Source organism: Cannabis sativa, chromosome 5 (genome assembly GCF_029168945.1).
Source record: "Cannabis sativa cultivar Pink pepper isolate KNU-18-1 chromosome 5, ASM2916894v1, whole genome shotgun sequence".
Lineage (NCBI taxonomy): Eukaryota > Viridiplantae > Streptophyta > Magnoliopsida > Rosales > Cannabaceae > Cannabis > Cannabis sativa.
In genome coordinates this window covers 11,258,163-11,282,201 of record NC_083605.1, presented here as the reverse complement: position 1 = coordinate 11,282,201, position 24,039 = coordinate 11,258,163, and the positions used below count along the sequence as shown (strand labels likewise).

At 31.8% G+C, this 24,039-nt stretch overlaps 2 protein-coding genes across 2 annotated transcripts; one reads left to right on the top strand and one right to left on the bottom strand.

Annotated features, from left to right (window-relative positions):
* Nucleotides 1-268: 268 nt before the first annotated feature.
* Nucleotides 269-1,012, top strand: LOC133038158 (secreted RxLR effector protein 161-like). Its single transcript, XM_061116217.1, has one exon. The coding sequence runs from the start codon at nucleotides 269-271 to the stop codon at nucleotides 1,010-1,012; it is 744 nt and encodes a 247-aa protein (XP_060972200.1).
* Nucleotides 1,013-7,092: 6,080 nt separating this feature from the next.
* On the bottom strand, nucleotides 7,093-11,128 carry LOC115717561 (uncharacterized). Its single transcript, XM_061116216.1, has 8 exons — nucleotides 10,740-11,128; nucleotides 10,456-10,597; nucleotides 9,769-9,860; nucleotides 9,525-9,633; nucleotides 8,901-9,100; nucleotides 8,064-8,213; nucleotides 7,597-7,856; nucleotides 7,093-7,466 (listed from the first exon to the last, which is right to left on the bottom strand). Exons 1-8 carry the CDS (start codon nucleotides 11,040-11,042, stop codon nucleotides 7,316-7,318), a joined length of 1,407 nt encoding a protein of 468 aa, XP_060972199.1. The 5' UTR covers nucleotides 11,043-11,128; the 3' UTR covers nucleotides 7,093-7,315.
* Between the last annotated feature and the right edge of the window lie 12,911 nt (nucleotides 11,129-24,039).

The window sequence follows — 24,039 nt, the reverse complement described above, 5'->3', positions numbered from 1 at the left end:
AAAGGCACTAAAATTGATGAAGTCATCTACTTACTTCTGTATGTAGATGACATGCTCATTGTGAGCAAGGAAAGGACCAGAATTGACCTAATGAAAGGATGGCTAAGGGAAGAATTTGAGATGAAGGACTTAGGCAAGGCTGCTAAGATCCTAGGCATTAATATCTCTAGGGACAGGGAACATGGAACACTAAGGCTACATCGGAAGAACTACATAAAGAAAGTCATAGAAAATTTCTATGACTAATGCAAAGCACACTAAGCAACCTATGACTAATCAGTACTATCTAAGTAAAGATCAATGCCCTAAAACTACATCTGAGAAGGAAGCTATGATTGAAGTGCCCTATTCAAGTGCAGTGGGATCAGTGATGTACCTAATGGTCAGTACTAGACCAGATTTAGCCTATGCCATTAGTGTACTAAGTAAGTACATGGCAAACCCAGGTAAACAACACTGGGAGGCTATGAAGTGGTTGTTAAGATACCTATTGGGATCTACAGAAGTGGTATTAAACTACAAGAGAAGGGACAATAGTAGAATGATCACTGGGTACAGTGATGCAGACTATGCAGGAGACAGAGACAGTAGAAAATCTACCTCTGCCTATTTCTTTACACTATGGGGAAACTGTATCAGATGGAAAGTACAACTGCAGCCTGTTGTAGCATTATCTACAACAGAATCTGAGTATGTAGCTGTTACAGAGGCTATTAAAGAGGCTATTTGGCTTAAAGGACTACTAGAAGAACTGAAATTACTAGATGAAGAACCTACAATCTACTCAGATAGCCAGAGTTGTATCCACTTGTGTAAGAATCCTATCTTTCACGACAGAACCAAACATGTGGAAATTAAGTACCACTTTATACGAGATAAAGTGACACAGAAGGTTGTACAGATAGAGAAAGTTCCCACTGAAGAGAATCCTTCTGATATCGGTACTAAGGTGCTACCCTTAACTAAGTTCAAGCACTGCTTGGACTTGTTAGGGGTTGGTAATGGTGGATGACCATTACCACTATGAGCTAAGACCCTTGAAGAACAAAGCACTATAATAATAAGTACTCCAGGAGAGATCTAAGGTGGAAATTGTTGTATTAGACCTCACCTGGACCACTTATTATTACAACTTACAGAAAAGAGAAGAAATACAAATAAAAACCAGACCAGATCCTATGTGGCTTCGCCTCTAGTGGATCAAGATCTGGTAGTTAGTTACAACCGAAATTGTAACTAACTCCCTGATCTTGATCAACCCCTAAACTACATCTATAAAAGCAGATCCAAAGACTTACCTATCTCTCAGTTGAGAGATACCAGAAAACTCGAGCCCTAGTTTCCAGATCTGGAAATACTCAGCTCCAAGTGTGTTGTTCCAGGTTCATGCAAAGAAAGAAAAGAGAGTCAGTGAGTGAGAACAGAAAAAATATAGAGAGATAAACACAAGAAAACAAAAGAGAGAACATATCAGAAATACCAGTCGATCTGTGACTTGGATTTCTCACCTGATGTAATATTTCTTCGATATAGTGCAAGATCTGAGGTCGATCTTCAAGGCGAGCTCATCAGAGGACGTACCCCTAATTTAGGGCGAACCTCTATAACTTCTGGTGTTTGATTTCTTACTCTAACCTAATGTGTTTTGTCTATTCTTTGTGTGTGTGTGTTTATGGTGTTTCTGAGGTAATTTCTGGGTAAGATCGATCAAGAGATCGAGAAGAATCTCTGGTTCTAGGGTTTGAGAACCAGAGAGAAGGCAGGGAGAAAGAGAGAGAGTTTGAGAAACTCTCGAATGTTCGAAGGTGCAAATGAGCTAGGGTTAGCTCTGATTGAACTTAGTTTTGTTCAATGCAGAACGACAAATCGTTTGGTTTAAACGATTTGTCATGAAGGTGAGAACGACAAGCTCCAGTGTCGTGCAGGGAAGAAACGACTGAGGTTTCTTTGTCGTTGGTTGAGATTTTAAGTTGAATTTTTTGGGACAATTTTGTCCCTGTCGTTTTGACTTTATGCTTGAGTTGGTGTAGGGCATTCTTGGAATTTCACCAAGAAAATTCCTACAAAGACTTATCTCTTGAATTTGATATTTGACTACTCTTGAGGAATTATTTGTTTCTTGTTTCAGAGTTTTAAAAGGACCAAAAATACTATTCCTTTGCCTTCTCATGTTGACACCCTCTCTCAAATCCTTGGTATGTATTTATGTATTTATATATATATATAAAATATATATATATATAGATCTCATCTTTTTATATGTTTTGATAATATGTATAAATAATGATGTATATATATGTGTATCTATATATACATATATTTTTTATGACTTGTTTTTTGTCCAAAAAAAAGTTATGGGGTTAAAAAGAGAAGTTGTTGTTGGTATGTTAAGTTTTCATTGATTATAGGATAATGATATGTATATGTGTTTGTTATTGTGATTTTTTTAGTTTGAATTGTCATTTTCTTTAAAAAAAAAAAAACAAATAATAATTGCTTAGGAGATTTTCAAATGACAAAAATTGATAAAGTAGGTGTAAAATGTAAATGTGCGAGTGAAATATTGGGTAAGGAAGTGAAAGAGGAAAATGGATCATAGAGTAAGTTTTTTATTTGGTTAGAAATAAGTTACATTTAGTGTTTTGATAATGATTTGATATGTATTGTATGGTCTCATTTATTCATGTCTAATATTATTTTTTTCTATTTTAGCTATAAATTAATTAGTACACAATGGTCTATTTTATTCCCAATTTTGTTGTACAATATTGCTTTTATTTTCTTTGTAAAATTCAAAGTGATTTTAATGTACTAAAGTTCACATGCCTTTTATCTTATATTAGCTTGTTTGTTTTTATTTTTTTAGATTTATTTTTATCAGATTTATTCTTAGATTAAGCTTGTTTTTGTTTTTTATTTTTTCAGATTTTGGGAGATCTCACTCATACTTTTCATGTATTTTTATTTGTATAATTTGAGATATGTTTTTATTGTTTGAGATTTGGATTTAAAATTTGAGATCCAAATTTTTATTTTTTGGTGTTTAAACAAAGGTTCATATTGTGTAAACCTATCACAACAGATCTGGCAGATTTTAACGCTGGTTGATTTTTATATAAGGGAAGTTTGCGGTAGCTGTGTAAACATGTTTGTAGTTATCTCTATGGTTATTACTATGATCTATGAATAATACTTAGAGAGCAACCAAATGTTATCTCTTATTATTTTAAATTTTCATATCTTAGTTGGTGAGAAGAGTGTTTCTTTTATAAAAATTAAGTCTTTTGCTAGATTTTTGTATCTTTGCCATTGATCTCATGTTGTTCATAGAATAGGTTTAAGAGAAACTTTTGAACAAGTGTGGGTCTTCAAGAGAATACTTTTCTAAGACTCACTTCGGGGGAGGTGAGCATGCATCAATAGCTAAAGGGACTTCACTACTTGGTGTGTTTCAGAGATCGGAATGGCAAATTGAATTATAAATGACTGCGGCTAAGCTTTAGAGGAAGTCTAAACTTGTTTAAGTCAATTGTATTTATAATTTTTGTGACTTTACTAATTGATTTCATTCTTTGAGCGTGATCCCGTGAACTAGTAGTATTTGAAGGAATATTGATACGTCCACAACTCAACCCATCATGATCATGTATGAGGTCAAAGAAATCAACAACAAAGTTCCGACAAGTAGGCTCTAGTGTGTTTATGTTATTCAAGAGGACCTTTGGGTTGGGTATGTTGTAAAAACTACCTGTTTAACAAAAAGTTGATAACATAGCCCTAAGGAGTGGTGAACCGTAGGAGGGCTACGCCTGAGAGGGGGGCTCTCAAGGACTGGGGAAGATAGGTGGGTTATAGAGCTAAGAGAGGATCGAATATTTGTCCATTGGGATTGGGCATGGATGAGCCTCTACTGAGCCAGCATTGATGAAAAAATAACAAAAGAAAAACTTATCCTATCGTATCATTAACCGGTATACGATTATGTTGGGTTTTATGCCCTAAATAAAACTCATTTCAATATAATCAGATTTACTTATTAATATAGATCAGAAATAACATTTAATGTTGCATGGTTCACATGATTTATTTCATGATTATATATACATAATGTATAAATTCATCTGAAACCCTTTTCACATACTTGATCCTGTTTATTGTGCGGTCAACACATTGGAAAGTAAACATGACTATGTGAATAAAGTTTCCTAAATTTATCAGACATAGGGTTTTACTGATATGATAATCTACAACAGAGTTTACTTGCATTTGGAGAAGTGCTATGTTCTTTCCAGAGCATTGGTTAAAGTAAAGCTCAGGTTGGATGCATGGAGTATGCATCGGAAGGGACCGATATTGAACTTTGACTTAGATTTATTAAACTTACCGTAATATCTATTCAAGTCAATATCGCCTAGTTGATCCTAGATCAAATGTTCTTAATCCTGTTATGATTAGGCTCAATCTTGAAAGGCTATTCGTGTTCCTTGAATTGTTAGTTAAGCCTACCTTTTGGTCAGGGTGATACGTACTTTTTGGGAACACGGTAGTGCAATTGAGTGGGAGCGCTAGCATAAACATGGAATCTATAGCTTCTATCTGGCGAATAGTAAGCAAAGGATGATCTCCTTTGAGCTTGACCAAATGAACATAAATGGTGGAGTACTCATTTCACATAAGCTGAAATATCATTTATACGGGGTCAAGTGTTTTAAGGAATAAATACATTGTAGGGTGTAACGGTAATTTAATCCCTTTACAGTGTAGATCATTCATATAGAGGATCATTGATCACATTAGGATTATAACAATGGATAACTAATGATGTGTCTATATGGTGGAACATATAGAGCATTCTATATACTGAGAGTGCAATTCTAAGTTCTATGCGTGGATTCAACGAAGAATTAATAAGTTAGTGAATTTTAGTAATAAATTCTTGATCTACTTATTGGAAGCTCGGTTATATAGACCCATGGTCCCCGCACTAGTTGAGATAATATTGCTTGTAAGACTCATATAATTGGATTTGATTAATCAATTATAGTTCTCAAATTAGACTATGTCTATTTGTGAATTTTTCACTAAGTAAGGGCAAAATTGTAAAGAAAGAGTTTATAGGGGCATATTTGTTAATTATGATACTTTGTATGGTTCAATTAATAAATATGATAAATGACAATATTATTTAATAATTATTTATAGTTATTAAATAGTTAGAATTGACATTTAAATGGTTGAATTAGAAAATTGGCGTTTTTGAGAAAATCAGATGCAGAAAAGGTAAAACTGCAAAATTGCAAAAAGTGAGGCCCAAATCCACTAAGCATGGCCAGCCACTTTTGTAGAAAATTTAAACTGATATTTTCATTATTTTAATACCAAATAATTCAAACCTAACCCTAGTGGAATGCTATAAATAGATAGTGAAGGCTTCAGGAAATTTACACTAAAATTTTCTATTTTTTCTTCAGAGAAAAACCTGAGCCTTCTCTCTCCCTATCTTTGGCTGAACCCACTCTCTCTCTCTTCCTCTTGAATTTCGAAATCCTTAGTGTATGAGTAGTGCCCACACACAGCAAGTGATACCTCAATCATAGTGAGGAAGATCGTGAAGAAAGATCATCAGCAAAGGAGTTTCAGCATCAAAGATTCAGAGAAAGAGATCCAGGTTCAGATATTGATAATGCTCTGCTACAGAAAGGAATCAAGGGCTAGATATCTGAACGGAAGGAGTCATATTATTCCGCTGCACCCAATGTAAGGTTTCTTTAACTTTATATGTGTTTATTTCATCGTTTTAGAAAGTTCATATTTAGGATGTTAATAAACATACTTGTGAGTAGATCTAAGATCCTGGTAAAATAAATTCCAACAGATTAAAGATAGCTAGTTGTGAGAGAAGGGCTTCTATTTATCTTCCTTTTGTCTTCGATTGAGAAAGATTGATAGGTTGCATACTAATGACATTTCTTGTGCTAATCTTTAGATCCAATTGCAGGCCTAAGGACAGTAACCTACTCTTCCTTAGCTGAAACAAAAGCATTGGACATCAACTCTAAGAAATTCTATCTAATGGCATTCGATCACATGATCCATTAACAGCTGCATAAATGACTAGAATTTGTTTATTTGTGCTAAATTTTAACTTCTACACAATTTATTTATGTTTTTGTTTTGTTACGTCCGTGTTCTACAATAACAAATTTTCAACTTGTTTCTAGAAGTCGTTATAGTCATGTTTTACATTACAGTTATTAAAAAATAAATTGTTTTATGCTAAAACACAATTTTTCATGCTTGTGATTTGGTGTACGTTGGTATGATAGCACACCATATTTTTCTTTTCAAATAAAAGGAGCTAATAATTTTTTTTTCCAAAAGTTCATCCAATGTTAAGACCAATCTTGGGCAATGACATATTACAAATACAATATGAGGTGTTTGCATTATAGTGCATGCGCACAACCCTCACAACATGGTGACCTATAGCAACAAAATCATAGAAGGAAAATAAAAATAGTAATGTTTTAGTGAGATATCCTGAAAGATTTATAAGTGTTAAAAGACACTTTTTTTTTTTTGTACAATCAAGTATTGGGTGTAAAATATTAAGAAATATTATTAGTGATTTATAAGACACACCTCCTAGTGGTGCCTTATATAGCAATACTTTAGAAGATTGAAATAAACATCGGTTGAAGTGCTCTTTAGTTTAAGATTACAAGTTCATTTCACATGTTTTATATTATTTCCTAAGAATATCTTTTATACACCATAATAACAAATTCTCACATCTACATGTTCAGTCATTAGTGTCCACTACAAAAAATTTTATTTTTAGTCACAATAAAATAGTAAAAAAATTGTGACTAATTATAAATTATTTTTCTTATGTTGTGACTAAAAGGTCCGTAACTAAAGATATTAGACACAAAAATTATAATTTGTTGTGACTAAAACTAAATTAATGACAACTTGTAACTAAATACTTTGTTTTAGTTATAAGTGACATTTTGTTGTGAGTGACTAAAAGTCACATTTAATCACAAAAAAATTATGTTAAGATTAAAAAGTTATCACTAAAAATAACAATTTTTTGTAGTGGCAAAAGAAAAAATATCATAAAACAGCAAGGACTGGTCATCCTTAAAAAAGAACAGTTTACATAATAATATTACATTAAACTACATGGGGTTGATAAACAACCATGCATAAAGAAAAAGAATAAATTAATTATTAGAAAGATGAAAAAACTTCCTGCTCATAAAATTATGTAATAAATTGTCCATAAAAAGAGCCATATTGATGAGAGTGTTTAAAGAGCTCGGCCTTTTACGATGTCAAGACTTATCTCACTAGGATCGGTTGCTTGCAATTCAACTTGAATGCCATCCAATTCCCTCTTGAATCTATCTTTAGAACTTGCATACACCATCTTACTCCTCACCCTTGATGTGTCAGGTGACCTTATTCAATTCCAAACAAATACAAAATACAAATTGTTATGACATTATTGATCTAATAATTTAATATCAAATCTTACATATTTTAATTTAATAAATAATATAAAACATCGTTAACTTGTATAGAGTTTACCAAGCGACGAAGAAAATCTTGCTTTTCTGGCAGTTTTCGTCGGTGGTAAAATCAAAATCATAGACAGCATAGCGGCATTCGTTGGCAGGGAGAGAATCCGTGAAGGCATCATAGGAGTCACCTGGGCTTCCTAGTTTCTCTACCACAACTTCTTGATTTTCGATCTTGAACACAATGAATCGGTAGTTCCTTTTTGTTTTCAGCTCCAAGAACTTGAGTTTACACTCATCGCTCACAGCCATTCCAGATGCTGCATTCGCCTGATCCAAATATAGTTTGTTACACCAAAATAAAAGACATAACAGAAATATTATTCAAATCACATTGATGCAATGATCAACAGGACGAGACATTTTATTGCTTTGAAATTGAATGAGGGCAAATCCCTTAACGTACACATCTTACTCTTATTAGACATCAATAGAAAATGACAGAATGATGAAATATTACAGAGAAAGAGGACATACCATGTTTTGATTTTTCCTCAAATGAAAGAGACGGAAACAGATGCTTTGGTTTTTTTTTTTTTCTTGAAAAATTATGAGGAAGAAAGAGAAGAAAGAAAGTGGGAAATGAATGAGTATAGCAGATGACAGATCCTTAACTTTTGGGAAGCATTAGAGGTGAGAGAATTGCGGTGGTGAAGAGAATTTTGAGGAAGAAAACAAAGGTTGAGAATTTCTCAAAATCTCCTACTCTATCATGTCCACAACTAACACATTCTTAATATTGACATTAATTAATTAAAATTATACAGATTATGCATGCCACTACTGCCAATTTTATTTGCTCCACCACACACTTTATTTTAATTAATGATTAAAATCATCCTATATTGAAATTTCGTTAGTTCCGGAAATAAACAATGTATCCTTTTTTTTTTCTGATTTATTGCAGAAAAAATGTGTTATATGTATGCTAACACATTGCCATCCAGTGTTCCTTATTCCATTCTCATTTATTTTACTGCCAAACACTCATTTGGTAACGCCTATTCTCGATAATGATTAAATTATTAGGTGTAAAATAATTTTTATATTATTCATGAGAATATACCTATTTTGCATCCAGATTTAACAAGGGCATTCTGTGTGTGATAGTATCAGTATAAAAACTATATAGTGTATATTTATGAAAAATTTAACATATAAAACAAAATTTTGATTCGGAGAGTTTTAAATTATAATGAGCATCTAGTAGTGTCCACTAATTCTAAAGTAGGACGATGACAAACAAAAATCAAGTCAAAAATGTTACATGAATTTACTCTCAAGACAACCATCAGCTGTAACAATATTTGGTTATCCAACAAAATTTACTACTTTGGGTCCTTGTTTCTTCTTTGATTTTATATGACTTTCTTGGGAATCAGAAGCAGAACTCGGTATTGGTTCCGAAGACTCGTCTTTTATACCACCATTTTTGTCCTCTGCCGTGAAATCATCCTCAAGATCATCGCCACTTGTAAATTTGATCACTTGTCCTCTTGGTCTTCCCTCCGTAGCTAGAAAGAGAAGAGAATACTAAACTTAGCTTGATAAGCAATGAAAATGCACAAGTATGTATGCCCCAGAAGGTTAAATGAAAAGAGAACCTAAATACTTCATGCAAGATCAGAAAAGAGAAACCAAATACATAAGTACTACTGAGGCGCATGGCCCTTGATGTTGCATCAATTACAGCAAGATCCCGGGTGACGAAATAAACATGTTATTATCCCCTAATGGCATTCGGTAGAGAAAATTAACATAATTTGTGAATCACATGTTCACTCTATTCTAGAAGCTTAAAGCATGGAGAAAAGCATAAAGGAGAAACTACATTTTAAACTTGAGGACTGCCAAGCATAATTTCAGCCCAAACGAAAGAATTACTGCCAGAAATGAGGTAGAATAAATAGGCCATTATTGTCAGGTAGAGAAACGTACAGGCACGGATAGCTTTACTAGCAACTGCGGAATCATGTGTTCGTTGGTTTTTGGTTGGACAATCTTTTGCCAAATGTGTAACCCCATTACAAAGTTTGCAAGAACCACCCTTCAGAGAAAGAAAACGGTGTGTCAGAATGTTAAATTCAATTGATATAGAGATTTTGCTCTAATAGTGCAAACTTTAGTTACAATTTTAAGAACATTCAATAACATGAAAACCAAGAATGCTAAACTCATTTACCTTGGGATATATCCCATGAGAGTTTTTAGGACAGTTTTTACTCAAGTGCCCAGTCTCATTACAAATGAAGCATGTGGCAAATTTCGTTCCTCCTGCATAATAAACAAAAAGACAATACAATTAATGACTTATATTGAAAACACACTCACACACAATGACGCCAATTCAACAGTCAATCCTCATCATAATTTCCTCAAGTGCAGCTAAATGCTCCTTTCAAAGCAGTCTGAATGAACCAACCCATGTTTTGAACATACAGGCCAGCAGTCCCTCGTAAACAATTGAATAGAGAAACTAAAAATCAAATGACATAACAAATCACTTTCATGTGCTACACAACCAAATAAAGGGACGAGCCTCACCAAAAGGAGAAACCAAATTTTCTCAACATAGGTTTACCTATGGAAAGTAAAGGTGAAATCCTGACTGAAAAAATGCAAGACTCAACTACCAAGTTCCAACCAAGTATAACATGTTGAGAAATAAAGCCGTCCAGTATTCATGTAAGGTTCAAGAGCTTAAATCTATATTATTCAAGGCTTGTGTCACATTGGCTCAAAAGATGGGTGCATCACTAAACAAACTTGGTGCAATAAGACATGACACTAAACAAATAGAGTATATAGTTGCAAGAAACAATTCAAATTTATATAGTTTCCCTATGACGAAAAATATGTGATAAATTACCATCTTGAAGAGGTTGGGGGCATTTATCAAGTGAATGCCCACTTTCTCCACAATTATAACACATTTTTATATCCACGGTCTCATCGTTCTTGTTAGGGCAGTTCTTCAGGCTGTGCCCCCGGCCTCGGCAGAGCAAGCATATCTGAAAATACCACAGAAACAACATCAAAAACTAAACAAAACAAAAATTTCAATACGAAAAAGAAAAGAAATCGCTTGATTCAGAAACATGAAACAAAACATCCCATGAAATTCAAAAACATAATCTGAATAAAAGCCCAAACCTTGTTCTTTTCCCACTGAGCTTTTTGAGGGCAAAGCTTGGCAATATGGTCTTTCCCTTTACAGATGAAACAGCTCTCACCGGGCTTCATACCAGGTACCCTTAGTGGGTGTTTTCTGAGCCCCTTTTTGATGGGTCTGGACCCATCGGCGGGGGCTTTCGATTCTACCTTCTTCTTTCGCTTAAACTTCTTCTTCTTCACCTTGTCTGGGTCTTTAGGGGGAGTAGGCTCTGGCTTGGGGAACAATCCAGGGTTCTCGGCCTTGAATTTTTTGCGAGCTTCCTTCTGTCTTTTGCTCACCATTTTTATCTGATACTGCTAATGGAGGTTGAGTTGAGAGTTTAGGAGGGTTTTTGATTAGGAGAATCCAGCGGCGGGCTGCCTGTGTGAGCAAAAGAAAAGAAATAATACTCTCGCTCTAAACGACATATAGTTTCCCAATTTCCAAGCTGGAAAATTCAATGTCGTTTTAACATATTTTTGTCGTTTTGTTGGGTATATTTACACGTTGTTCAAACTTGGTTCTCTCCTCTTTATTTATTATCAGTTTGGACCTCTAATTTAAAACAATTACATATAGGGTCCTGTATTTTTGTTAAATAGCTAACATATTTAAAGAACATAAATATTTGATATTTCTAGTTTATTGTTAATTTAAAATAATTTTTCATTTTTAAATATTTAATTACTTAAAAATTACCATACAAAAAAAAAATTAAAGTAAAATGAAACATAAATAATAATTTTTGGTAATATTTTGGATAAAAGTATTTGAGTTATTATTTGGAACACTTAAATTTTTTTTGGGACAAAAGTACATTTAATTTTTTTTTGATTTAAGCGTTTATATATTACAACATGTTTTACCTGGGACTCGAACCCAAGACCTCCAACACTCACACACCCACCTATGGCCACTTGAGCTAGCCTCAAGTGGTTATTCTTTAATACAAATTGGTACATCATTTATTTATACGATTAAGTTTGTTTGCAATATCTCTAAGTGAAAGTATTTTTTAAAAAATAAATAGACTATTATATAAAACAATGCAAGTCATTATACATCATTAAATAGCAAATGGAGAGTATCTTCTAAAAGAGCATACTTTTCTAATTTATAAACACTAATATTTGTAAATCTAAAAATATGAGAGATCTGTACTCCTAAAAAAATTAGCCACTTCCGAATATTAGTAAAAATACAATAAAAATTAGACATTATATTTAAAGAAGATTGCAATCCTTTTGCTACCATAAGAAAATTAGTTTCAATGAAATGTACTAGAAGTTGCAACTCGACTAACCATTGAAGGCTGTAAAAGATATACATAGCCTCTAAAATTTTTGGTTTGAAACATCCATCGAATGGCTTTGACAAAACTGCCACAATCGTGCCATCAGAGTTGTGAAGAATAGCCCCAAAACCATATTTTCACTTCATTGTATCTACTGCAATGTCAGTGATAAGCTTCAGTTGGCCTAATCGAGGGTTCAACCAACTTGGTTCATAAGTACCATGTCTAGTAGTAGTTTTTTGTTGACACTACCTACAGATTGTGTGTTCTTCGCTCTTTGGAAGTTAGCCACACAATTCAAAGCTAAGAGTAACAACATATCAAGAGGTTTTTGTTAGAATCTGCAGCTCCTAACACTCAAGATACAAAAATTAATACACAAAAAAATATTATGGTATTCTTCTAAAATTTAGTCATGTGTCCACAACTTAGAAATGCAAAAATTTAAAACCATTATGTCCAATAGGCCAAGTCCAGCCCAATAAGTGAATCCTCACAAGAAACAAACCCTAGGTAGGGTCTGAGTAAACACTCAAAAAGTTCGAGACTCAAACTCGAGCCTTTGTCTCTCTCAATAAAAGAAACCCTATGGTTCCAACCTCACTCAATCTTACAGATCAATCACACAAACAGAACCAAAAATCAAACACACACAGAAATAAGAACATAATAACACAAATACAACAAAAGAAAAATTACTTAGGGATTGAGAGACATAAACAAAAAAAAAAAACGAGTAGATCTGAACACCACAGTTTTTCCCCGCAATGTTACAACATTGCTCTGTCCAAAGCAAAATAAGGAAGACCTGCCCACTAAGAGCTCAAACAGTGAGCCCAGCCAAGGGCATTGGGGGTCTGCCCAAGGTGAGGAGATAGACATAGATCCTCAGTTTGGGGTCCTGCAAATAGCTTTGGAACGGTGGAAGAATTAGAAGAAGCAGAGATCGACCCCTCCATGCTAACCAAAAAACTCAAAATTGGTCAAAGTTTAGCAGTAGAAATAAAATCCGATTTGATCAAATTTTTATGGAAAACCTCAACATTTTTGCTTGGTCGCATGAAGACATGGTGGGAATCGATCCATCAGTAATTTCTCATGCCCTTAATATAGATTCAAACTCCCGTCAAGTACAATAAAAACAGAGGCTACTGAATAAAGAGCCAGCACAAGCATTGAAAGATGAAGTTGAAAAGTAAACGCGCATATAACTTCATCATCGAGGCATTCTACCCTATTTGGGTTTCCAATGTCGTATTGGTACCCAAGCCAAACAACAAGTGGCGAGTTTGCATCGATTTCACTAACCTCAATAAGGCATGTCCAAAGGATTGTTTCCCACTTTCAAGGATCAACCAGCTAGTGGATGCCACAACTGGTCATGAGATCGTAAGATTATATGGATACCTATTTAGGTTACAATCATATCTTGATAATGCTCTGCTATAGACAGGAATTAAGGGCTAGAGATCTGAATGGAAAGAGTTATTATATTCTGTTGCCATCAATGTAAGGATTTATTAATCTTTTATGTGTTTATTTCATTATTTTAAGAAATTCATATTTAGGATGTTAGATTATAGAATTATAATTAACATACATGTTAGTAAATCTAGATCCTGGTAAAATAAGTTCCAACAGTCTAGTATCCATTCTTCATCAGGATCCTTGTTGGTCACAACTAACACATCTGCAGATTCGTATCCATCTTCTGCAACATTTGATTCACCTCTTTCTCTACTTTTGCTTCTGGCATTCTTGGCTTCAGAGCTCTACATTCATCTTGAAAATGTCTTTCCTTGTTGTAGTAGTAATAGATCTTTCCACTCTTAAACTTGGATTTTGTCTTGGTCTGGCTATCACTTCTATGTTTGTTCTTGAATTCTCTCTTGTATGTCCTTCCTCTGACTATGTACAGACCATAACCATTAGATTCTCCTTTGTCCTCTGTTTTCTTTGGAATTGAGTATAACTTTGACCTCTGACATGGTTAATGTGTCTTTCTCATACAAGATCGTCTCTACAAAGTGTTCATAGATTTTGGGCAGAGAAATTAGCAAGATTATGGCTTGATCTTCTTCTTCTATCTTGAAACCTATGTTATTCAAGTCAAGAACAATTTTGTTAAATTCATCCAAGTGACTTCTCAATTCCTTGCTCTCATCCATCTTCATGGCATAAAGTTTCTTTTTCAAGTACAGCTTACAAGCCAAGGATTTCTTTAAGTAAATGGAGGCAAGTTTGATCCACAATCTTGAAGTCGTTGCTTTATCTAAGACCTCTCTCAAAACTTTATCCCCAAGACTCAAAAGGATGGCACTATGAGCCTTCAACTCAATATCTCTCTTAATCTTTTCATCTATAATTTTTGCAAGTTGAGTAGGATCAATTGCTTTAGATATACCCTTATGAAAAAGTAATGCTTTCATCTTGATTCGCCATAAACTGAAGTCATTTGTCCCTGTGAACTTATCCACTTCGAACCTTGCTGATGACATTTTCAAGTTAAGTTCTTTGAATCTTGCAACAGTTTTTGAATGTTAAGCTTCTTCTTCACCAAGCTCTCATACCATTTGTGGTGATCTCGATTCACGTCATCCAAGAACACACAACAAAGAACATCAAACAATTACCAGAATTAAAAATATAATCTAAAACCAACAATGTACAATAAAGCAATCACATGAACTACGTATGAAACTAAATGGCAAGAATATTAAAAACTTTAATGAACACCTTTATTTAACGAGGTTCGAACACCAAACCAATAAGACTTGTGCCTACATCCCTGGGAAACAATAGCTCATGAATATTTATTGATAAATCAAAAACAATGATTATAGATTGATCACTCAAGAAGGAGACTTGCTCCTGAACTCTCTCACTCAATCTAATCTCACTCCCTCTCTCTCAAATCTGTTCTGGTAGTTATCTTCAAACAAGGACTTAATCAATTGTATATATAGAGCTAGAATTGACATAAGTGTTGGGTTTTATGCCCTAAATAAAACTCATTTCAATATAATCAGATTTACTTATTAATATAGATCAGAAATAACATTTAATGTTGCATGGTTCACATGATTTATTTCATGATTATATGTACATAATGTATGAATTCATCTGAAACCCTTTTCACATACTTGATCCTGTTTATTTTGTTGTCAATATATTGGAAAGTAAACATGACTATGTGAATAAAGTTTCCTAGATTTATCAGACACAGGGTTTTACTGATATGATAATCTACAACAGAGTTTACTTGCATTTGGAGAAATGCTATGATCTTTCCAGAGCATTGATTAAAGTAAAACTCAGGTTGGATGCATGGAGTATGCTGTTGGGTTTTATGCCCTAAATAAAACTCATTTCAATATAATCAGATTTACTTATTAATATAGATCAGAAATAACATTTAATGTTGCATGGTTCACATGATTTACTTCATGATTATATGTACATAATGTATAGATTCATCTGAAACCCTTTTCACATACTTGATCCTGTTTATTGTGCTGTCAACACATTGAAAAGTAAACATGACTATGTGAATAAAGTTTCCTAGATTTATCAGACACAGGGTTTTACTGATATGATAATCTACAACAAGAGTTTACTTGTATTTGGAGAAATACTATGTTCTTTCCAGAACATTGGTTAAAGTAAATCTCAGGTTGGATGCATGGAGTATGCATCGGAAGGGACCGATATTGAACTTTGACTTAGATTTAATTAAACTTACCGTAAAATCTATTCAAGTCAATATCGCCTAGTTGATCCTAGATCAAATGATCTTAATCCTGTTATGATTAGGCTCAATCTTGAAAGGCTATTCGTGTTCTTTGATTTGTTAGTTAAGCCTACTTTTAGGTCAGGGTGATACGTACATTTTTGGAACACGGTAGTGCAATTGAGTGGGAGCGCTAGCATAAACATGGAATCTATAGCTTCTATCTGGCGAATAGTAAGCAAAGGATGATCTCCTTCGAGCTTGACCAAACGAAAATAAATGGTGGAGATCTCATTTCACATAAGCTGAAATATCACTTATACGGGGTCAAGTGTTTTAAGGATAAAATACATAGTAGGGTGTTACGGTAATTTAATCCCTTTACTGTGTAGATCATTCATATAGAGGATAATTGATCACATTAGGATTATAACAATGGATAACTAATGATGTGTCTATATGGTGGAACATATAGAGCATTCTATATACTGAGAGTGCAATTCTAAGTTCTATGCGTGGATTCAACGAAGAATTAATAAGTTAGTGAATTTTAGTCCTAAATTCTTGATCTACTTATTGGAAGCTCGGTTATATAGACCCATGGTCCCCCGACTAGTTGAGATAATATTGCTTGTAAGACTCATGTAATTGGTTTTGATTAATCAATTATAATTCTCAAATTAGACTATGTCTATTTGTGAATTTTTCACTAAGTAATGACGAAATTGTAAAGAAAGAGTTTATAGGGGCATATTTGTTAATTATGATACTTTGTATGGTTCAATTAATAAATATGATAAATGACAATATTATTTAATAATTATTTATAGTTATTAAATAGTTAGAATTGACATTTAAATGGTTGAATTAGAAAATTGGCGTTTTTGAGCAAATCAGATGCAGAAAAGGTAAAACTGCAAAATTGCAAAAAGTGAGGCCCAAATCCACTAGTATAGGGCCAGCCACTTTTGTAGGAAATTTAAACTGATATTTTCATTATTTTAATGCCAAATAATTCAAACCTAACCCTAGTGGAATGCTATAAATAGATAGTGATGGCTTCAGGAAAATTACACTTAAATTTTTCTATTTTTCCTTCAGAGAAAAACCTGAGCCTTCTCTCTCCCTATCTCTGGCTGACCACTCCCTCTCTTCTTCTTCAATATTTCGAAATCCTTAGTGATTAGAGTAGTGCCCACACACATCAAGTGATACCTCAATCATAGTGAGGAAGATCGTGAAGAAAGATCATCAGCAAAGGAGTTTCAGCATCAAAGATTCAGAGAAAGAGATCCGGGTTCGGATATTGATAATGCTCTGCTACAGAAAGGAATCAAGGGCTAGATATCTGAACGGAAGGAGTCATTATATTCCGCTGCACCCAATGTAAGGTTTCTTAAACTTTATATGTGTTTAATTTATCGTTTTAGAAAGTTCTTATTTAGGATGTTAATAAACATACTTGTGAGTAGATCTAAGATCCTGGTAAAATAATTTCCAACAACTAGTATCAGAGCCATGGTAATTGATTTACTTGCAAGAAATTTGGACTTTAAAACGATTGTTTGTATGTTCTTTGGATGGTATCATGTTGTATTGAGTGTTATTTGATGATTGATTGATGTTTGTAAAATTTTCGTGAAAAATAATTGCGATTTTATCTCTGGAATTATTTTTATTGGATAGTATGGAAAAAATTAAGCAAATCTGTCCGTACAGTTCACAATTTTTTCGTTTTTCTTCGATTTTTCATGCTTTTTCATGGAATTAACTTCCAATTTTTTGTATAGTTTTGTATTTATACTATTACTATTCCGAATTCAATTCTAATTATCATTTTGAATTAATTTAATATTTTTTAAATTTAATTCAAGATATTAGTGTAATTTGAATTTGAATAGAATTAGTATCTATCTTCTTGCTTAAAATATCTATCTTATTTTAAAATTTGATTATATCTTATCTTATTTTAAATTTAAAAATAAGATATTTATAATCATGTGATTTTTAAATGATATAAGATATTTTGCTAATTTTTTAAATTTTGTTATTTTATTTATTTAAATTACATTTAAAATTTGAAAAAGATATTTATTTATCTTTTCTAATTTTTTATTTAATTTTTATTTATAAAATAACATTTAAAATTTAAAAGTAGTTAGTAAATTTTTGAAATGAAATTTAGGTTTGTTGAAACCTAATTTTTCAAAAATTGTAGGTTTAATTTTAAATTTTTTAAAAAATTTCGAATTTTTCAAATTTTTTTAATTTTTCGATTTTTTTTTTATTTTTTATTTAATTAATTAATTTCAAAATTAATTATTTAATTTCAAAATTAAATAAATCCTACATCCAACTATCCAGCTAACCTTGTTGCAGGAGTATGTGTTTTAGCTTGTTTGTAAGTTTTCAAAACCTATTATTACTTGATTGCAAATAGCCATGGTTACATTTTGCCAGATCTAATGATCTGATGGCTCCCTTGGTCAAGATAATAATTTGTAACAGGTATATTTACATTCTTCTTTCATCTGTGTATGACCTAGCAACATGATAGGACCCATCCAAAGTGTGCCTGTGTGAGCCTATGTGTTTAATTTGATTATAGATACATATAGGTTGTTGTTGCTAAAATAAATTATCATAGTTCTTGATAGAATTTATTTAGGCCCATTTAGTTATTGGGCTTATTCAATTAATAACAGTTGTTCTTATTAAGGTTAAATTCCTCTCTTTTGGGCCTTGTGTGAGAGTTGGGAGCCATAGAAGTGGGTACGACATACTGAATCTAGCACCCCCTCACATGAACTACCCCAATTGTGAAGGTCCATTTGCCTGATTTGAACAACTGTACTAGGTTAATTATACTAGTTTAACCTAATAAAAATTGATTAGCAACATAATTAATTTCATTTATTTTGAAATTAATTTAAGAAAAATTATAGTTTAAAGAATTCTTTATTCTAAGCTAAACTATATGTATTTTCTTGTATTTAATTAAATATAGAATTATAACCATCTAGATTCTTTCTGGAACTTAATTTAAATTTTTTCATTAAATATTCTTATTTAAGTGATATTTAGTTAACTACAACTAACCAACTTAAATCTGAATATCTTTTGAATTTCAAATTTCAAAATTAAGTTGAGGAATTTTAGGCAATGGTTATTAAGATTCTTTAGATATTTTTTAAGTTAATATCTTTTCGAATATTAACTTAAAATGGAATATTTTCAAATTAAGTGGTTACAACTTAATTTTTGATATTTAATTAAATTTGAATTTGAAAAATATTTAAGTTCTAGATTTTTTCTAATACAACTTAAATTAGATATTTTTTTCAAATTTTGTGGAAAAGATACTTAGTCAAATAAGATATTTTCTAGATAGTTATTTCTAGACTACTTATTATTTCTAATATTAATAAGAAAATATTATACATTGTGAAATTAATTATTTATATAATTAATTTTGGTACAATTTATTTTAAGTATATTTTTCCTAGTATTAAACTAGAGACTAATAATTAAGCCTTCTCTACACTTAATTATTTATTTCTTGAATTTAATACATTTAATTAATTTGAAAATTGAATATCTAAGTTGATTTTTATCATCATACTTAAATATTTCTTTTTCATGACATTTAATTAAATAGAAAATTATTTTTAGTTGAAATTTATTTTTTCAACTAAATTTAAAGAATTTTCAAAATATATTTTTTCTTTATTTTATTAATCAATTTTCGAAATTGCATTTCTTAAATGCTAGAATTTCAAATTTTATCTTGAAAAATAGATTAAGTTGTAAATTAATTATTTATTTTAATTAATTCTTGGATCAACTTAAATCAATGATTTTTTCAATTATTGATTAATTTAAAATAAATTGAATTAAAGTATATTATTAGAAATTGAATTAATTAGTCAAAGGAAAATCTAGATAGATGATATTTTTGCTTGAAGTATTTTTCTAGTGTATTTAATTAAATAGAAAATTAATATTTAAGTTGATTTTCATAATCATACTTAAATATTTGAAATTTTTCTTATATATTTAATTAAATAGGAAAATTATATTTTTTGTTGTAAATTAATTTTGGGCCAACATTAAATTAGAATAATTTTTCCAGGATTTATTTTTTATTTTAACATGCATTTTCGAAAATTGTATTCTTAAATACTTTAATTTTTCGAAATGCAATATATATATTTATAGAAAATTAAATTTGAGTTGTAAATTAATTTATATTAATTTTGTAACAACTTAAATTGAATATTTTTCTAAATATTTATTGGAAATTATTACTAAGATGGAAATAATTCATGTTATTTTCATATCCATCTAAGTAAAATTTATAAATATTAAATTAAAATTTATATTTAGAATTTTTCATTCTAAATTGGAAATTTTAAATAAATATATATTTAAAATAAATTAATTAAATAAAGAGAATCAAAGAAAATACAACTCACTTTAAATAATGAGCTTGATTATTATTAAGATATTCGATCTCCATTGTTGGTCTTACAAAAGTTAAATGTTTTCAATATAACCTCGAGACGCTAGACTTCGTCCCCCTATGGATGGTTATTCGTTGAACGCATTTAACACCGTAAGATTTCATTTGATAAGTGTTTTGTGAGTTTTCGTCTCTATTTAGACTCTCCCCTACGGTGACTACTTAGAGATAAACTCATAAAACATGAAACAATGGTGGAAGCTCATAAAATGAGAATAACCTTGACTCTTGCCTACCGGGCAACGTTGGATTCTTATTTTGATCGAATAAAATGTTGCTAGAATGGTTTCTATTTTAGAAGAGCTGACAACTCTATTCAATAAATGATGCTTTGACTCTCGCCTCTTAGGGACCTTTTGTATCAGTTTGTTGAAAACCTTGGAAATTATTTAGGATTGTATGTTTTAGTATTTTCACTAGTCATTCCTACTTGCTATATGTTTATAATTTCTGAATTGTGTATGAATTTATATTGAACCATGTTATTTTCTGTTATTAAGTTGTAGTTTAATTTCGAATCTTCATTGTTGGTCTAACATGTTTGTTTTTCTAATGAGATAAATCCCTAATGGATTTTCACCATTAGACATACATAATAGTGTAAGATCTCGAAAGATAAGTATTGTATATGCGACATCTAACTGTTCATCAATTGATGACACCTTAGACTAGTATTTTTACAATATGAAACAAGAAGATTACATAAATAAGATTACTTTGTCTTTCGCTAATCGAAGCATCGTTGGATTCTTACTTATAAACGAAATTATCCTAATTCCTCTTAGCTTATTCATTTCGAATTAGCTTTAAAAACATATCATTGGATGAATGGTCTATAAATCATTTCATGTCATTATATTTTCTCTTAAGAAATTAAATGACGCATATGATTATAATCCCGAAATTCTATTCCCAATTGATATAAATCCTCAATCTTAGAAATCTCCTACTTGTATGGGCAAATCTGACTTAGAGTTTGTATTAGTAGTGGTGGTCCAAGAAAGAATTGCTCATTATATTTGGTTGAATTTAAGTCTTTGACTTTAATTTTAGAATCAAAACAGAAATTTTCTTATATTTCTAATTCCAGAATACAATACAGTTACACTTTCTAAAGTGTTTAATATCCATCTTCTATTAATGGATTAAAACTGTATGGAATATGAGTTAGGTATTCTGTGACCAGGATCCACTTGCAGTATTCTAAGAACTCTTTGATGTAACTAAACCTATGTCATCAAAAGACACTACCATTTTTTTTAATCTATGGCATTTGTATCTTGTTCATAGCGGATTTGACAAGATCGATCTCTGCAAAGAGTTAATATGCCTATATCCACTGAAAGTAGTTCATCTCATTCGCAGATGGATGTACATTCAGGGATGGATATGAGTTTTTCGTTGTATTCTTAAAACGATAACTCTAGATTATACCTTTTAGCAAAGAAATTTGAAATGTTTGAAAAATTTCATTAATTTCTAGCAATGGTTAAAACCATTAAGGTAAGTGGTTAAAGATCTTGCGAACTGATAGGGGTGGAGAAATAGTTAGTAGATATGCAGTTCAAAGATCATTAAATTAATTTTTGAATTATATCCAAACTTACCTCCCCAGAAATTTCGAGTTGCATATTGATGATTAGTTACTAGTCGTTGCCTAATTCCTTCTATGGTAATACAATTTCAGAATGATGTAATGGTTGTAAATCATTACTAGATTCATGGATGACCTAATCAAAATCTTAAGAAAAGCTAGAACTGTTAACCATGGTTTCTTAGCTATTCTAAGTGATTAGGGGTGGACCATTCCATTGTCAATAGATAAGAAAGTGTTTGTTTAAACAAATACTACTTTTCTAAGAAAATGACTAAGTCTGAAAAACAAGTAGCAAATAAAGGAGATATTTAATTCTTGATTCCAAAAGTGTTCTATCATCTTATATAACATATGATGATCCCACTGCCTCTGTTGTCTTGTCACAACCGAAGAGATCAATACCATTTAGTTTTCTTAGACATAATTCACGGTGCCTTGTCGTAGTGGGAGAGTTTCTAAGAACTCACCTTCTTATGACTTGGGAGACACTAGTGATTAAAATCCATTGTGAGTTTAAACAAGTAATGGATTGTCAAGATAAGAAACTAAGAAGAAAGCCAATAGAACTATGGTTTAATCCATTCACATGGAGTAACCTAAAGTTTTCTATTACAAGGACATAAAAGGAAATTTTAATTAATAAGTCTATTCAATGGACGTAACAAAACTTCCTGTTCCTAGTATTATAGGTTTGAGTTTATCTAAACCTATGGCTTGTGGTATACCTGGTAATTACTTACTCTAATGGAAGCAACTTACTTTAGTAAGATGTTGAAGCATTTTCTTTCTAATGGCAATCTATAGAAGCTTCACAACTTCTTAGGTGTAGATTTTCTTTATCTAAGGAAAAGTCTTAACCATTCCAGAAAAGATAAAGCCATGAAAGAATTTCTTATATCAACAGTGAGAGGTCTTAGATATGCTTTTGTATGCCTTAGACCAGACACCTGCTGTTGAGTGGGAGTAATGAGTAGGTATCAGATTAATCCAGGAGAAGAACATTGGAAGACAATCAAGTAAGACGTAAGATTAAGAAGAGGAACTATATGTTAGTCTATAAGGGTGTGCTTAAAACTCTTAGACTACACCATATCAGATTTCGAAATTAGCCTTTGTGCTAGTAAATCTTTCTGATAAGATGGTGGTTACTCTGGGGGTGGAATAGTGATTTTGGAGAAGTGTAAAAACCTATCTGAAGTCTCTAGGTCTACAAGAGAGAGACTGAATGTTAAAGCTGCAGGAAAGGTACTTATTCAGTCTAAGGAAAGTTCTATACATCTTTGGCACCATTCCAAATTGCCTTAAACTACTAGTGTTAATTTCCTGATTAACCAAAAGTAGTTGCCAAAGATATAGAATCCAGTATCCCAAGAGAGTAGACATATAGAGAGGAATTTCACATTATCAATGATTTTGTGATTAAAGGAAGAGTAATAGTGGAGAAAAGGTTGTGGTTAATTCAACCTTTCAGATCCTATTACGAGGAGTTTACTATTACTACACTTGATTTGTATATCAAGGTGTTGAGATTATTTGAAACGCACTTTTTGGTTTTATATTAGTGCAAGTGGGAGTTTGTTGGGTTTTATGCCCTAAATAAAACTCATTTCAATATAATCAGATTTACTTATTAATATAGACCAGAAATAACATTTAATGTTGCATGGTTCACATGATTTACTTCATGATTATATGTACATAATGTATAGATTCATCTGAAACCCTTTTCACATACTTGATCCTGTTTATTGTGCCGTCAACACATTGAAAAGTAAACATGACTATGTGAATAAAGTTTCCTAGATTTATCAGACACAGGGTTTTACTGATATGATAATCTACAACAAGAGTTTACTTGTATTTGGAGAAATACTATGTTCTTTCCAGAACATTGGTTAAAGTAAATCTCAGGTTGGATGCATGGAGTATGCATCGGAAGGGACCGATATTGAACTTTGACTTAGATTTAATTAAACTTACCGTAAAATCTATTCAAGTCAATATCGCCTAGTTGATCCTAGATCAAATGATCTTAATCCTGTTATGATTAGGCTCAATCTTGAAAGGCTATTCGTGTTCTTTGATTTGTTAGTTAAGCCTACTTTTAGGTCAGGGTGATACGTACATTTTGGGAACACGGTAGTGCAATTGAGTGG

Excerpts from the sequence above, each read along its gene's own strand:
- LOC115717561 (XM_061116216.1), bottom strand. The coding sequence starts at position 11,042 with ATGGTGAGCAAAAGACAGAAGGAAGCTCGCAAAAAATTCAAGGCCGAG. Across the intron at positions 9,101-9,524 it reads TAGTAAAGCTATCCGTGCCT|CTACGGAGGGAAGACCAAGA; the intron begins GTACGTTTCTCT and ends TTCTCTTTCTAG. Across the intron at positions 7,467-7,596 it reads AAGATTTTCTTCGTCGCTTG|GTCACCTGACACATCAAGGG; the intron begins GTAAACTCTATA and ends GAATTGAATAAG.
- LOC133038158 (XM_061116217.1), top strand. The coding sequence starts at position 269 with ATGACTAATCAGTACTATCTAAGTAAAGATCAATGCCCTAAAACTACA.